Source organism: Microchirus variegatus (genome assembly GCF_963457635.1).
Source record: "Microchirus variegatus genome assembly, chromosome: 2".
In the NCBI taxonomy this organism is placed as follows: domain Eukaryota; kingdom Metazoa; phylum Chordata; class Actinopteri; order Pleuronectiformes; family Soleidae; genus Microchirus; species Microchirus variegatus.
In genome coordinates, this window is record NC_139803.1 from 11,865,593 (window position 1) to 11,878,341 (window position 12,749).

The 12,749-nt window shown below is 41.1% G+C and overlaps 1 protein-coding gene across 1 annotated transcript; it reads right to left on the reverse strand.

The window, feature by feature from the left end:
- Positions 1-3,907: 3,907 nt before the first annotated feature.
- cfap58 (cilia and flagella associated protein 58) lies at positions 3,908-11,827 on the reverse strand (the record flags this gene model as incomplete). The annotated part of the gene is made up of 18 exons (XM_083910536.1): positions 3,908-4,019; positions 4,101-4,225; positions 4,702-4,821; positions 4,993-5,097; positions 5,188-5,296; positions 5,361-5,584; positions 5,664-5,804; positions 6,338-6,484; positions 6,822-6,983; positions 7,065-7,256; positions 7,359-7,441; positions 8,774-8,933; positions 9,288-9,425; positions 9,544-9,738; positions 10,237-10,387; positions 10,477-10,625; positions 10,783-11,052; positions 11,822-11,827. The coding sequence occupies 18 exons, from the start codon at positions 11,825-11,827 to the stop codon at positions 3,908-3,910; spliced, it is 2,589 nt and encodes an 862-aa protein (XP_083766662.1).
- Between the last annotated feature and the right edge of the window lie 922 nt (positions 11,828-12,749).

A 12,749-nucleotide genomic window follows, 5' to 3' on the forward strand; every position in this document is an offset into this window, starting at 1 on the left:
GCGTCACAGGTTATGTGACTGACTTAAGGTCGTTTGGTGTAAAATGTAAGAAAGTGACTGTCACCTTGCCACAGGGGTGGAGGTGGGGGGGGGGGACTCTGCTGATGTACTTCTGCTGCTGCTGCTTGGAAATTTGGCAAGGACAAAAATGTCCTGACGGCACTTTCCAGTCTAGTCCTTCTGCTTACTGATGAGACAATTAGGCAAAATGAAATCAAAACTTGTCGACTCTTGCCTTGGATTCGCGAAATAACTCTCAATTGTTGTTTTCATTCATCTTCTACTGCTTTATCCTGATACGTGAGGGTCGCATGGGGGGGTGGAGCCAATCCCAGTGGACACCCTGGACAGGTGTATCACAGCAGTGCAGAGATTAACCATTTACATGAAATATGAACACATTTGAATGAAAACACCAGATTTTGATTGACAGATTTATCATTAATAATAATAATCATTAATTGCAGTTCTAGTGTGTGCGCTTTCTTTTTTTAGACTTCAACCAGGTATGAAATAAAAGCCCATCACAGCTCATTAGAGCTCCAAAGCACATATTTCTATTTAATTCTTCCTATTGAAGCAGGGATTATTATTTTTAGATTATCAGCACATGGTATTACATGTTCTGTGTCAGGAGCAGGTATGTAAATATGATGCTCACATCTGTTATCGCCATTGTCTGACTCATTGTCACACAGCAGGTATGAATTCATATTTACTGAATAAAGAGGGAGAACATTTTTATCTTACATAAATAATATAAGTGAAGGCATTTTCACTCCAATCAATAATATCCAGGCGTCTGTGGCTGAAATCAAATTCATCCTCTCAGCAAGTGCATGTCATCAGCTCATCAGAGGAAGAAGAAGAAGAAGGAAAAAAAATGGGGGAGGGAGAAGAGACCAGTGAGGATGGAGAGGAAGGAGAGGATGGAGGAGGAAACCATGGTTACAAGGCAAGAACGGAGGGAAAATGATGTAGAGAGGGGACAGAGAGAGGGGTCAGGAGCATGGACACATGGACGGTGACAGTAAGACACTGAGAGGACAGGTTACCTGCTGTGTTTGTTGTGGTTCGCTGCTGCTCTGGTGTTTTTTTTAAAGACGGAGCAGCTTCTCTAGACGAGCACGGTCTGAATACGAGGCGCCTTCTTCTTCGCTCGAGCAGCAGTGGTGGTCACATTCATTCCACAGCGAAATAATGGAAACGGAAGGCGTCAAAGTCACAGAAGAAGAACAAAAAATGGCAGCGTGGCTCGAGCTCCGGCTCTGTTTGTCCCGTCCCCTCACCCGTGTTTTAGCCCACAGCCTCCCCGTGTCCGGTCCTCCCACAGCCCGTTGTTTTCAATCAATAGGCGAACGAACACACAGCCTCGCTCTGGTGATGCGCATGCGCGGAGCCACAGTCAGCCAGGGCCTGTGACGACATCACCACACCAACTCCTCTCCTCCTCCTCCTCCTCCCTGCATCCTTTCTTCCCTCACCATCCTCTCCTTTTCCCTTTGTCCTTGCCTCCTCCCTCCCTCCCTTCCTTGAACACATTGAGGCCCCCAGTATTCATGATGAGAAGCAGGAGGAGTGTTAGTTTGTTGCAAGGTAGTAATGCATCATACTTTTAAATCAGGGGTCTCAAACTGGCGGCCCCCCAATCGATAACATGCGGCCCCCCACTTAATATCATGTTATAATGAAAACATGGTTTGCTAGCAATGTTTTTTTTTTAATCACAGTAATAATATTATAGAATATATATATATTAATATAGAATAATATATAATATAAAAATAAAGACATTTGGTCATAATTATCCCATAATTAAATGTATCATATACAACAGGGGTCTCAAACTGGCGGCCCATGCCGCCACCCTTCTTAATATCATGGTATAATAAAACCATGGTTTGCTACCAATGTTTTTATAACAGTAATAATAAAACATTTCGTCGTAATTATCCCATTATTAAATGTATCATATACAACAGGGGTCTCAAACTGGCAGCCCCCCAATCGATTACATGCGGCCCCCCACTTAATATCATGTTATAATGAAAACTTGTTTTGCTATCAGTGTTTTTATAACAGCAATAATAAGACATTTGGTCATAATTATCCCATTATTAAATGTATCATATAAAACATTCAATTACACATATAAATACACTTGTTAGGGCCCGAGCCACGAATGGCAGTGGCCGAAACGGCTCCTAGTATGAATTTTAATTACAGTTGTCCACACTATTATTTATGTAATTTAAAATAAATGTTAGTTTTTGATATTAATACATTAATTTTGCATCATAAATAGCATTATTAAGTACACATTCTCTAGGCCGGCCCCCTCATGACCACAATAGATGCGCATTGGCCCCCCAGGTCATTTGAGTTTGAGACCCTTGTTTTAAATGAAGTGGTATATACCTAAATAAATAAGCAATTAATGAATTAATCAAAGAGATAAATGCTTTGTAGATATTCAACTCACTGAAATAATAACAAAATGAAATAAAAACACTCAATAACCTTATTGCAGGACTATTCAAACTAAGACATTTAGCTGGGCCAGACATTTTCTGCAGCAGGTGATTTAAAAATAACATTAAAAAAGTGCATTAAAATGTAATAAAAGAACTAGCAAAAACAAGTATGTTGGTCATAACTGTCCCAAAGTGTGTAAAAAAGTGCTATTAGAATATTATGTTCTTTCTTATTCTTATTAAAGTGTGTTTTCAGACACACACAGGATAATCTATGTCCTCCCTGTGGGGAAATTGAAGGAATGTTTTATGTTTCTTTGATCAGGTGCAGCAGCAGAGGTTAGTCACACACTTCACATTCTAAATAAATCAAAAAACAATGATTGAAACATATTTACATCATGATGTCTGGGTGGGCGGGGGGGTAACATGAATGAGTGTGATGTAGTGCTGCTGTCGAACAGGCTGCACGACGAAGGTCAGCTTTATTACCATATTATTCCATTCTTATATAGTGAGCGCATTGTTTATTTACCGCAACATGTGGAGCGAGCGGAGCCGAGAGCGGGGAAGTGACGATAACTCAATATGACAACGACACATGTAAATGTCATAGGATGTAAAATAATTGATGTAACGACTTAGAACGTAGAAAAATAATGTTATCTGGGACAGTGATTATAGAATATATATGTCAATATTTGTTTATTTTATACTCGCATAACTAAACGAGCCACCAGTGTACAGGGACACATTTGCTGCTTCCACCTGCTAAGTTGCACTCTGCGGAGACTAAAATCACAAATCACCGAACAAACTCCACTGACTAAAAGAACACAAACAAGCATTGAATGGTGTTTGTGAGCACACACAATACGCAACTTGTGCTAAATTCTTTACACACAGAGAGAAGAGAAAGAAAAGACATGCCGTCTCCCCGTCACTACAGCAACATCGCTCACACAGCCCGGCGTTGCATAGATAGACGCTGGTTGCCATGGTTATGCTGTAAATGTGGTGGCAAAGGAAGCAACAGGGTGGAAAAAAAAGGAGCAGAGAAGTCTCACTTTCGACACAGCAAGAGGAAGCTGCGGCGGATGCTTTACCCGTACGTAACATGACTAATTCATTAAGACAATTAAAAAAAAAACACAACCAGGCTATGATTTGTATATGTTTTAATTTAAGACAATACAATATCATAGTATAGACTGATATCTGATCATCCCTGGTGTTACACATACATCAGTGCTTACCTTGGCCATTTGGTGTGCACTCAGAAAACATATTCCTGCACTAAATCATATGGACTTGCAGGGAATGAACCTGTCCGTTTTTTGCTACGTTTATATTTACGTTATTTACTTGTGTGCTTCCCTGTTATACCGTCCACTCCAAATGATGTAAAACACATCCATCTCTCGCGTCGTCCGTCATCTTCTCAGAGGGCTGTCGATCCTGAAGCCTCCTCCGGTGAAGTGAGGTTTGCTGCTCAGCTGGGGCAGAGGCTCCAGCTGCTCCACTTTGGACCTCGTCATCTGCTCACTGAGGAGACACACAGTGCACACCGTGTACTTCACAGTGTATTATGGCAGAAATGTTATGTAAAACACACGAGTAACTAACCTGTGCAGCTTCTTCTGACTGAGGTACTTCTTCTTGATGTTTGCAAGCTCGTTGGCCAACCTCTGACTCTCACTTTTGTACTCGTTCATCTTTGAATCCAGCATTCTCAGCTCTGCGATCAGCACCTGTGAAATCAGAAGACCGTAGAATACAGGTCCAACACAAAGGTAAAAAGGTGTGATCACACTAGAAGTCAGGACAGTGTAACAATTAACTGTTGCACACCCTAAAGCTAAGAAGCTAAATGGAACTCAGCCATCATTCATTTGATAATTTACACCTGTGATTTTCACATTTCTTTTTATGACTTTCCTTCTCTTACATAAATTTGCACAGCTGACTTCAGTGTGATACCACATCTCTTTATAGCCTGTGTTAATTGAAGCACTTGTGTGATATTCGGGGTTTACTGAGCTGCATAAATAGAATAACTGTACTCAGGACAAGGTTTCCTGAGCTCAGTGATGTGAGGACTATATTGTAGTGTATATTTTCATTGGTTTAAGAATCTGGAACTAATGTTTGTGAGCTGCCTTGGGAAAACTAGAACGTAAAGGGTGAAGAGAGATGCTTGGACAGTGATATGATGGTTGCGTCGCACCTTGAGTTTTTTAGTTCTCTCTCTGAGGGCCCACTGACACTGCTGCAGCTGCTCAGCTGCCTCTGGACCAGGCTGCCGAGCCAGAATGTGCTTCAGCTCCACGTACAGCTTCTCCTTTTCCTGGGTGAGGAAAACAGTAAAGAAGTAAAAGTGAAATCAGAGAAAAATTGTTGTTGTGTTGTGAGTTTTTACTGTCTGACTCTTTTAGATTCTTTCCTGTTTAAAGAATATAGAAGATAGAGTGTTTGCTTGTGTTTAAGCACTGAAGGAGGAGGAGTGTCAACTGTTTACCTGTAGCAGCAGTTCATGTTCCTCAAGCTCTTGAGTCTTGGCAATAAGCCTCTTCTGTAAAGACTGAATCTTCTGGATGAGTTCGTATTTGTCGGGGTCGCTACCCTGTAAAAGAGAGTAATTCATAAGTGTTTTTAGGTTTACTCTGCTGGAAAGTAGCAGTCGTAGTATAAGGTGGAACAACAAGTTCTTCACCTCCAGTCGCCTCCATCTGTGAATATTTATGGGCTTCAGCTGTTCCTCAAGGACGCTGTTTCTCATCCTCTCTCTCAGCAGCTCCCTCTGCAGGTGGAAGAGCTCCCGCCTGCAACACAACAACTCTGTGGTGTCACAACAATCAGTCATTTCAGGAAACAACCATGTTTTACCTCAGGTCCTCCGTGTTGGGTACAGCCTTGTCCAGGATGCTCTTCTTACGCTGCAGCCTCTTCACTTCCAGCTTGAGCAGACGGACGTCTTCCATCCTCAGGCTGTAGTGGAAGTCCCCCTTGCTGAGGATCGACTGCTGGATCCTGATCTTCTCATAGAGAAGGGCGCGCTCGTCGTTGCGGCGTAGCAGCTGTTTTCCCAGACTGTCCCGCTCTCTGGCCACCTTAACAGAAATTTAAACAACAAATAGTCAAATAGTTGCTTTAACTATTCCTTTTTTTTACCTCCTCCTTTTCCTTTACCTGTTCCAGTTGTTTCTTCTGCTGGATCTGCTCTGCGTCGGCATCAGTTATAATTTTCTGCAGTTTCTGCTGCTCGGCTTTTTGACTTTCAACACGCTGCTTCGATTCCTCCAGCTGGAGCTTCATCGACTGCAGCTCCCCCTGAAAACAAGGGCATAAAGATGGATGTCATAGAAGCTAAGGCTGGTGTAGACAACATGTTTTAGCAATTAGGGATCAATTATTTCACAATAACCTTGAAGTATAATGTAAATTAAATGCTCAGTGAGTTGAATCATCTGTCGTATGTCCATGCTCAAATGGTGGGAGGAGATTAGAATAGAGATAAGCAAAAATGTCTGTATTTACTGACCTATTTTTCTTACATTCCTGCCTACAACCACTATGTCACAAAATAAGCAGCTTACTTTGATGTACAGGTAAACTACTACATGACTAACCACACCCCCACAGCAGAAAAGCCTCTTTGCTCTGTAAGTAGGTCATTGGTTCCCAGTGGCGCCAGCTAAGACAATGTCCAACAAATTAAGTTAATATGATGTTAATACACGCGGGAAGGATGTAAAGGGACATTTATTCATTTTGCAAAAGCTATTCCTTCATCGTAAAGTTGACTTTAAAGATCCACAATAATAATGAGGAGTTTGGGACCCACACCTCATTAAGAACCATACCTTGAGCGACTCGTTATCCTTTTCTAAGCGCTTGAACTCCTGCTGATCTTTGGCGAGGGCCATCTCCTTCCCTGTGATTTCATCTCTGAGCCGTGTGACCTGGTTGTTCATGGTCTTCATCTTCCGCTTCATCTCTGCAATCTCCTCCTGGAACAGAGGGAGGCAAAGTTTTTTAAATAAAATAAAATACAGAATATGAAAACAAGGAACTACATAACAGAACTAGGAAGTAAGAGCATAAACCTCAACTACAATGAGATCTGGATCATATTTGATCTGATTGTATAAGAAAGTTCCCGTTTTTGTAGAATTCTGCTTACAGTGACACAAACAACAACAAATATCACTGAAATCATACATAACCTAATTTGTCAGAGGGAATGAAAAAGACCTTCCATAATCTTTAGAGCAATGACAGTTATATCTTAGAAACTATTTGTGTATATGCTTCATAATTAGCTGGTACATTTTAGGTCACTGTTACCTGAGCCTCGATGAGGTTTTTGCTGTAGAGGTTCCTTTCGGCCACGACAGTCTCCAGCAGGTTCTCCTGCTGTTTGACTTTGCACTCTGCCTCTGTGACTTTCTTCTTCCACTCAAATATCTCCATCTCTCGAACTTCAACATCACCCATTTTTTGTTGCACCTGTAAATAAATAATAAAATCATATTGTAATCATAGCTTTTATCAAATAATAAAATCCGCTGTACTGGTTGTGTAACCTGCCTTCTGCATGAGGCTGCTGGTCTCGTTGATGTAACGGTCTCGTTCTTTCTCCAGCTGTTGGATGATCTTGCGCTGCTTCTGCGCCTCCTGACGGTATCCGTTGATCTCGTGTTCCAGCGTCTTCTTGTCCTGCTCGAGGAGCTTCACGAGGTTCTGCTGTTTCTCAGTCGACAGCGCCGTTTTGATCATGTTCTGTGGACAGGAGTCGATAAAAGTGAAGCCTGAGAAGCATTAACACGGGATGGGATGTCTTGTCTTAGAAAAATTATTCTGCCCCTTGGGTAGAAGATGTACCTTGTTAAGGATGTCTCTCTCTCGGATTAGCTCGTCTATCGCTTTCTTGTCAGCTTCACTTTGCCTTTGAGAGGATTCAAGATCTGCGGAATCATAAGAGGAGAGATTTGTTTTGGTATTAGCTTGTAAGTGAAGTTTCACATTGATTTTATAAAGGAAAAAGACATATAAGTGTCTGTGAAACACACCTTTAAGAAGATGCTACAGAGCCAGCCTGTCACTATAATTAGGGCCCTATGAAATCCGTTTTATTTTTTTCCAAATTCCGTTTTATTTTTTTCCAAATTCCGTTTTTTCCGTTTTAATTTTTTAGAATTCCGTTTTTTCCGTTTTATTTTTTTTATTCTGTTTTTTTTTTACCTTTTATACTTACTTTACCACCATAGAATGTGTGCTTTTTGTGTCAGTGAAAAAAATGTCCACTGAAATGCAACTTTCTTCTTGAATCCACTGACTTCTCAATTGTTCAATTGTTTGGACTTAAGTTAAATCCTAATTAAGTAAATTCCAGTGAATCTTAAAACAAGCCATGCAATGCTGGTCACATTAAAAAGTAAAATAATTAACATAAATAAAAATGTGGTAGTGCCCCCTGGTGCAGACGGATTTCTGCGCACCGCCCCTGCGCTGTACTGTTCTCCCTCTCCTGCGCCGTGCGCTTCTCCGTATCCGTCTGGATCATTTCTCTACACGCAATATTACCCCTACAACTCTGCAATTAAGGGAATAACAGATGCATCAGATGAGCCGATGTCTTTAGTTAACTGCTCAAAGAGAGAGAATGTTCTCTGGTGTGAAGTGAAAGTCGTGGGGAGTTCATAAGTTTCACTTTTGCGCAGAGACTTTCCAGCATTTAACAGGCGATGTTCCACAGTTTACTCGCCGTGTTTCGGCCGCCGAATTATCGGCGCATTCCTAAATATAACATCTTTATTGACAATAAAAATATAACCGTAATAATCGCGTATTTGATGGTGTGACTTGAGTTTCAATCGGCACCTGGACAAGGGGACGCTCGCCGGTTACATGCGAGCGCATCGCGCTTGTTCCGCGGTTTAGAAAAAAAAGTGTATATAAAGTAAATAAACAAGCAACACGCACTGGGGGAAACCCTGACCGGGTGAGTGTTTGCCACGAATGAGCGTTCCCCGGAACATTTCTCCAGACAAACGTTCCTTCTCCTCACGATGACAGCATTTCAGTCAAATTATGTCAATTTCCGCGATATTCCGCGTTTAACATTAGATTCCGTTTTTATTGGCCAATTCCGCGATTCCGTCCGCGATTCCGTTAACACGGAAATCATAGGGCCCTATATAATGCTGCCCATTTTGCAAGGAAGCTTCAACACTAAACTGAGGAGCTGACACACCGACAGACACCGAGAAGAAGCGTGACATGAGCAGCTCCCTTACCTTTCTCCAGACCAGCGATCTGAGCCTTCAGTGTCTCCCGGTGCACGTCCACGTCAGCTTTCTGATCCTCCATGTGGTGGAACTTCTTCTGGATGGCTTCTCTCATCTTTGTTTGTTTGGCAATCTCCTGACGCATCTGAGTCACCTCCTCGTCCCTCATCTGTGATGTAAATGACATATTATTACAACACAATAATACATTTATATAATACAATAGAATATTATGAATGCCTTCAGAACCATCCTGACAACTTTTATGTCTCTCTTCTATCTCTACCTTGCCACATTTTTCCTTCCACCCCAACCAGCTGAGGCAGATGCTGCACACCTTTGAGACCAACAGCTCAAATACACTTGGCCAGGATTCTTCTGTTTTGTTTGTGTCAGTGCAGCACCCCCTATTGGCTCACGAGGGCACATTCCCATCATCCATTACTGAATCTCCTCCACTACTGTGGACTTGAGGAAAATGTCATACTATACTGTATGTGCGTGTGTGAACCAAACCTCATACCTTGAGCTCATTTGCTCTCTGCTGATTCTCCAGTGTCAGGTGCTCTTTGAGTGACGAGAGCTGCTCACACTCCTGCTGCAGCTTGGTGTTCTTCACCTGCGTCTGCTCCAGCTCCTTGGTGGTTCTCTCGTTCAGGACCTGTCACAGTGAGCGGGGAAACAACTCTATATATTATATTCTGCAGTGCAGTGAACATACACTATGTGATTACCAACATTTTGTGATGATAGAGTATTAATCCCTATGTGTTTTTCACCTTTAGCTCTTTTAGCTGCTGCTCCAGCCTCAGCTGCTCCTCTTTGGCCCGTTGGCCCTGTTGATTCAGAGATTTAATGTCGCCCATCTTGGTCTCCATGTCGACATGCAGCTGCTTCACCTCCTTGTCCAGTTTCTCCTTCAGCCTCATTTCCCGGGAAATCTCGTTCTGCTGTACCTGGAGCTCCTGCTGAAGCTGGGTTGAGACAAAGCGAGAAGCGGGGAGTATAATAAGGATCACAGCTGGTTTGATTTTCATTTTCTTTGCAAAGATCTCCACTGGTTTCAGCTATATCAATGTTGCAATTATTGTACTGGTACCATGAGGAACTCCCAGGCCTTCATTACCTTCAGTGTTCCCTCAGTACACACTGAGCTCAGTAAAAGGACGTTCTCCTACTCTGTTCCTTTAACCTGGAATATGCTACAGCAGGATTTGAAGCTGTGCAGCTTGAGCCCATGAGGGAAATATAAACTTATTTTAAGAGCACTAGAGCAAGACTATTTGGAAACGTGTTCCTCTTTTTAATATGTAGTGTATCTATGCCTCTACTTGGCACTTTAACTGACTGTACATTATTGTTCAATCTGTCTGTAAAAACAGGTCTCACTTGTGAATGAGACCTTGGATTTCTAAAGAGGATGCTCTTTAGAAATCAGTCAGTTTCCTCCCACTATTTTTCTCCATTATTACCGTAGAGATGTTGTCTAAGGCGCTCTGTCTCTTCGCCTCCGTCTCCTGCTGGGTGGCATTTGCCTTGTTCAGCTGCTCCCTCAGACCCTCCACAGTTGCTTGCAGCTGATCCTGCTCCTTAGTCAACTGCTCGGTCATTTTTAGTATTTCACTGAAAGAAAAAAAAACATATATTTTGTAATTTTTATCCATGGTAACCATGCAATGAATTACACAGAGGAAGGAGGACCAAAGGCACACCTCTGCTCCTGGTCCATGGATGAGTCTGTCTGTTGTTCAGTTATCTTTGTCAGGTTGGCAACCTCTTCTTTCAAACCCTTGATGGTATCTCTGTCCTTCTTCTCTTTATCGTGAGCCACATCAACCATTTTCCAAGCCTTATCCAGCTCCTAGAATGTAGGCAGATGGGTTTAGTTTAGGAAAATCAACATAATCTGAGGAGTCAAGAGGGTAAAATGCTCCTCTTTCACTTTTATTTATGCATTTTTGCAGCCTCTTTTTTATATTTGATCATATTTTTTCACAGTACTGCCTGTGCAGACTCGCCCTCTTCAGTGAAGCTATTGTCGTCTCATCTTCTTGGGACAGTTTGAGAGCAGCTGAAACTTTAGTTGAGGTGGACACAATCTCAGCATTCAGCTCCCTGCATTTCGACATCAGCCTCCTCTCATTTTCCCGGGACTTCTGCAGAGCATGTATAAGCTTCTCATACTCCACCCGGATCTTGTCCATGCTATGGTCCCCAGCCAGCTCTCTGAGCACCAGCTGGAATTCCTCCAAACACTCGGCCTGATCCTCTGCCTCTCGCCCTGTGTCCTGGAGGAAAAGGCAGAGCTGCTCACATCACAGTGATGGATTAAACTGCACAGTATAATTCATTATCAGCACAATATCTGTAGCAGTATATGTGTGTGCATATCAAAAAAACAAAGATTGCTTAAACTGCTATAAATGTATATTTTTTTTGTCATGGTAGTTTTGTTTGGTGAAGGACTTAAAGGTTGATCCTTGTTTTGTTTTATTTTGTAATTTTCTCCAATTTTCCAATTTCCTAATATTGTGCAGCCCTACTATTTTTTTTGTTGTTTGTTTGTTTTAATTTAATCATTAATTATTTACTTAATTTTAATGTAAAGCACTTTTTGATTTGAAACCTGTGAAAGGTGCTTCACAAATGAACTTGAATCACTAACTTACTTATATATTTTATTGTATTATATGTTAGTTTTGTGCATGTATGTAAGATGACCTTGAGTGTCTAAAAAGGCATCAACAAATAAAATGTATTATTATCATTATTATTACTCTTTGTCAAGCCCTGAAATTAATTTTAAATGACAGTACAGATTGAAAATTATCTACTTGGAACCAGTCACCTGTTTTACTGCTATAGCTAAACTGTGTTATGCTATGTATGTCAAACCTATCACACATGAAATTCTAATGTCATTTTTTGACACTGATATTTGACATTGATTCACTTCCTGTCACATTTGCCATAACTTTGCAATATATATATTTTCTGACAAAACCAATAACAATCTGTTAAGTTCTGGTGTAAAAGGGTCTTCGTGAGTGCACTTACCTCCATGGTGTGTGCTAAAACGTCACTTTTCCTTGCAGCGTAGCTCTGATGTTTGTATCATGAATAGAGATGTTGACAGCGGTGGCTAAGCAACCAGTGATCTCGCGAGAAAAAGAGCCGGCCGACACCAGAATGTCGTCACGTGTCCATGACGACATTCCGTGTGTGTTGCCATAGATGTCCCCCGTGAATAAAAGTACCTCGCACGGCCAATTAAAGCCGTCAATTGCTGCTTTCCCATGTTGCAGTCCTAACTCGCTCATTCTTTGTTAGTTTTATCGTCTTGGTCTTTTGTAGAATTAACTACAAACGTGGTTCTCACGAATTTAAACTAGTTACACGCCCAGCAGGAGGTAAAAGTGCGTGGAACTTGACTACTGGAAAATGTCCGTCTCAAAAGTCACTCCGCCAAGACCTCACATTATGTAGTTCCGGATGAACAGAATAAAATATAGGTCAATGTAGACTTTTTAAAATTTTCCTCAACAAGCCTTAATATTAATACTATTATGACTCAGCATTATATAGTATATTAGATCAGATTAAAACAGATTAAAATTTTACCTGTAAAGGACCAATACAACCAGTAAAATGCATTTTTTTTGGCATTTTAATTTTCTAATTGAGATAATAATAAGACGTATTTTAGATATATACGTATACATAAAAGGTGTAAAATGTAGAGTGCCAAATGTGCTTTTACCTATGTTTTTATTCAGCTAAATGTTATTGCTATTGGAACCGTAAAGGTTTTCTAATGAAGCAATCACTTTGATCAATAACATGAAAAGTCATGTTTGGAAAATTTAAACATTTTAATAAATAAAAACTGATGTAATATACACCATTATGAACTACAACAAGCATACCAAGACATTGGAAATACAAAAAACAACAGTTCAATTTACTTGCTTTAAAAGCCTCAGTT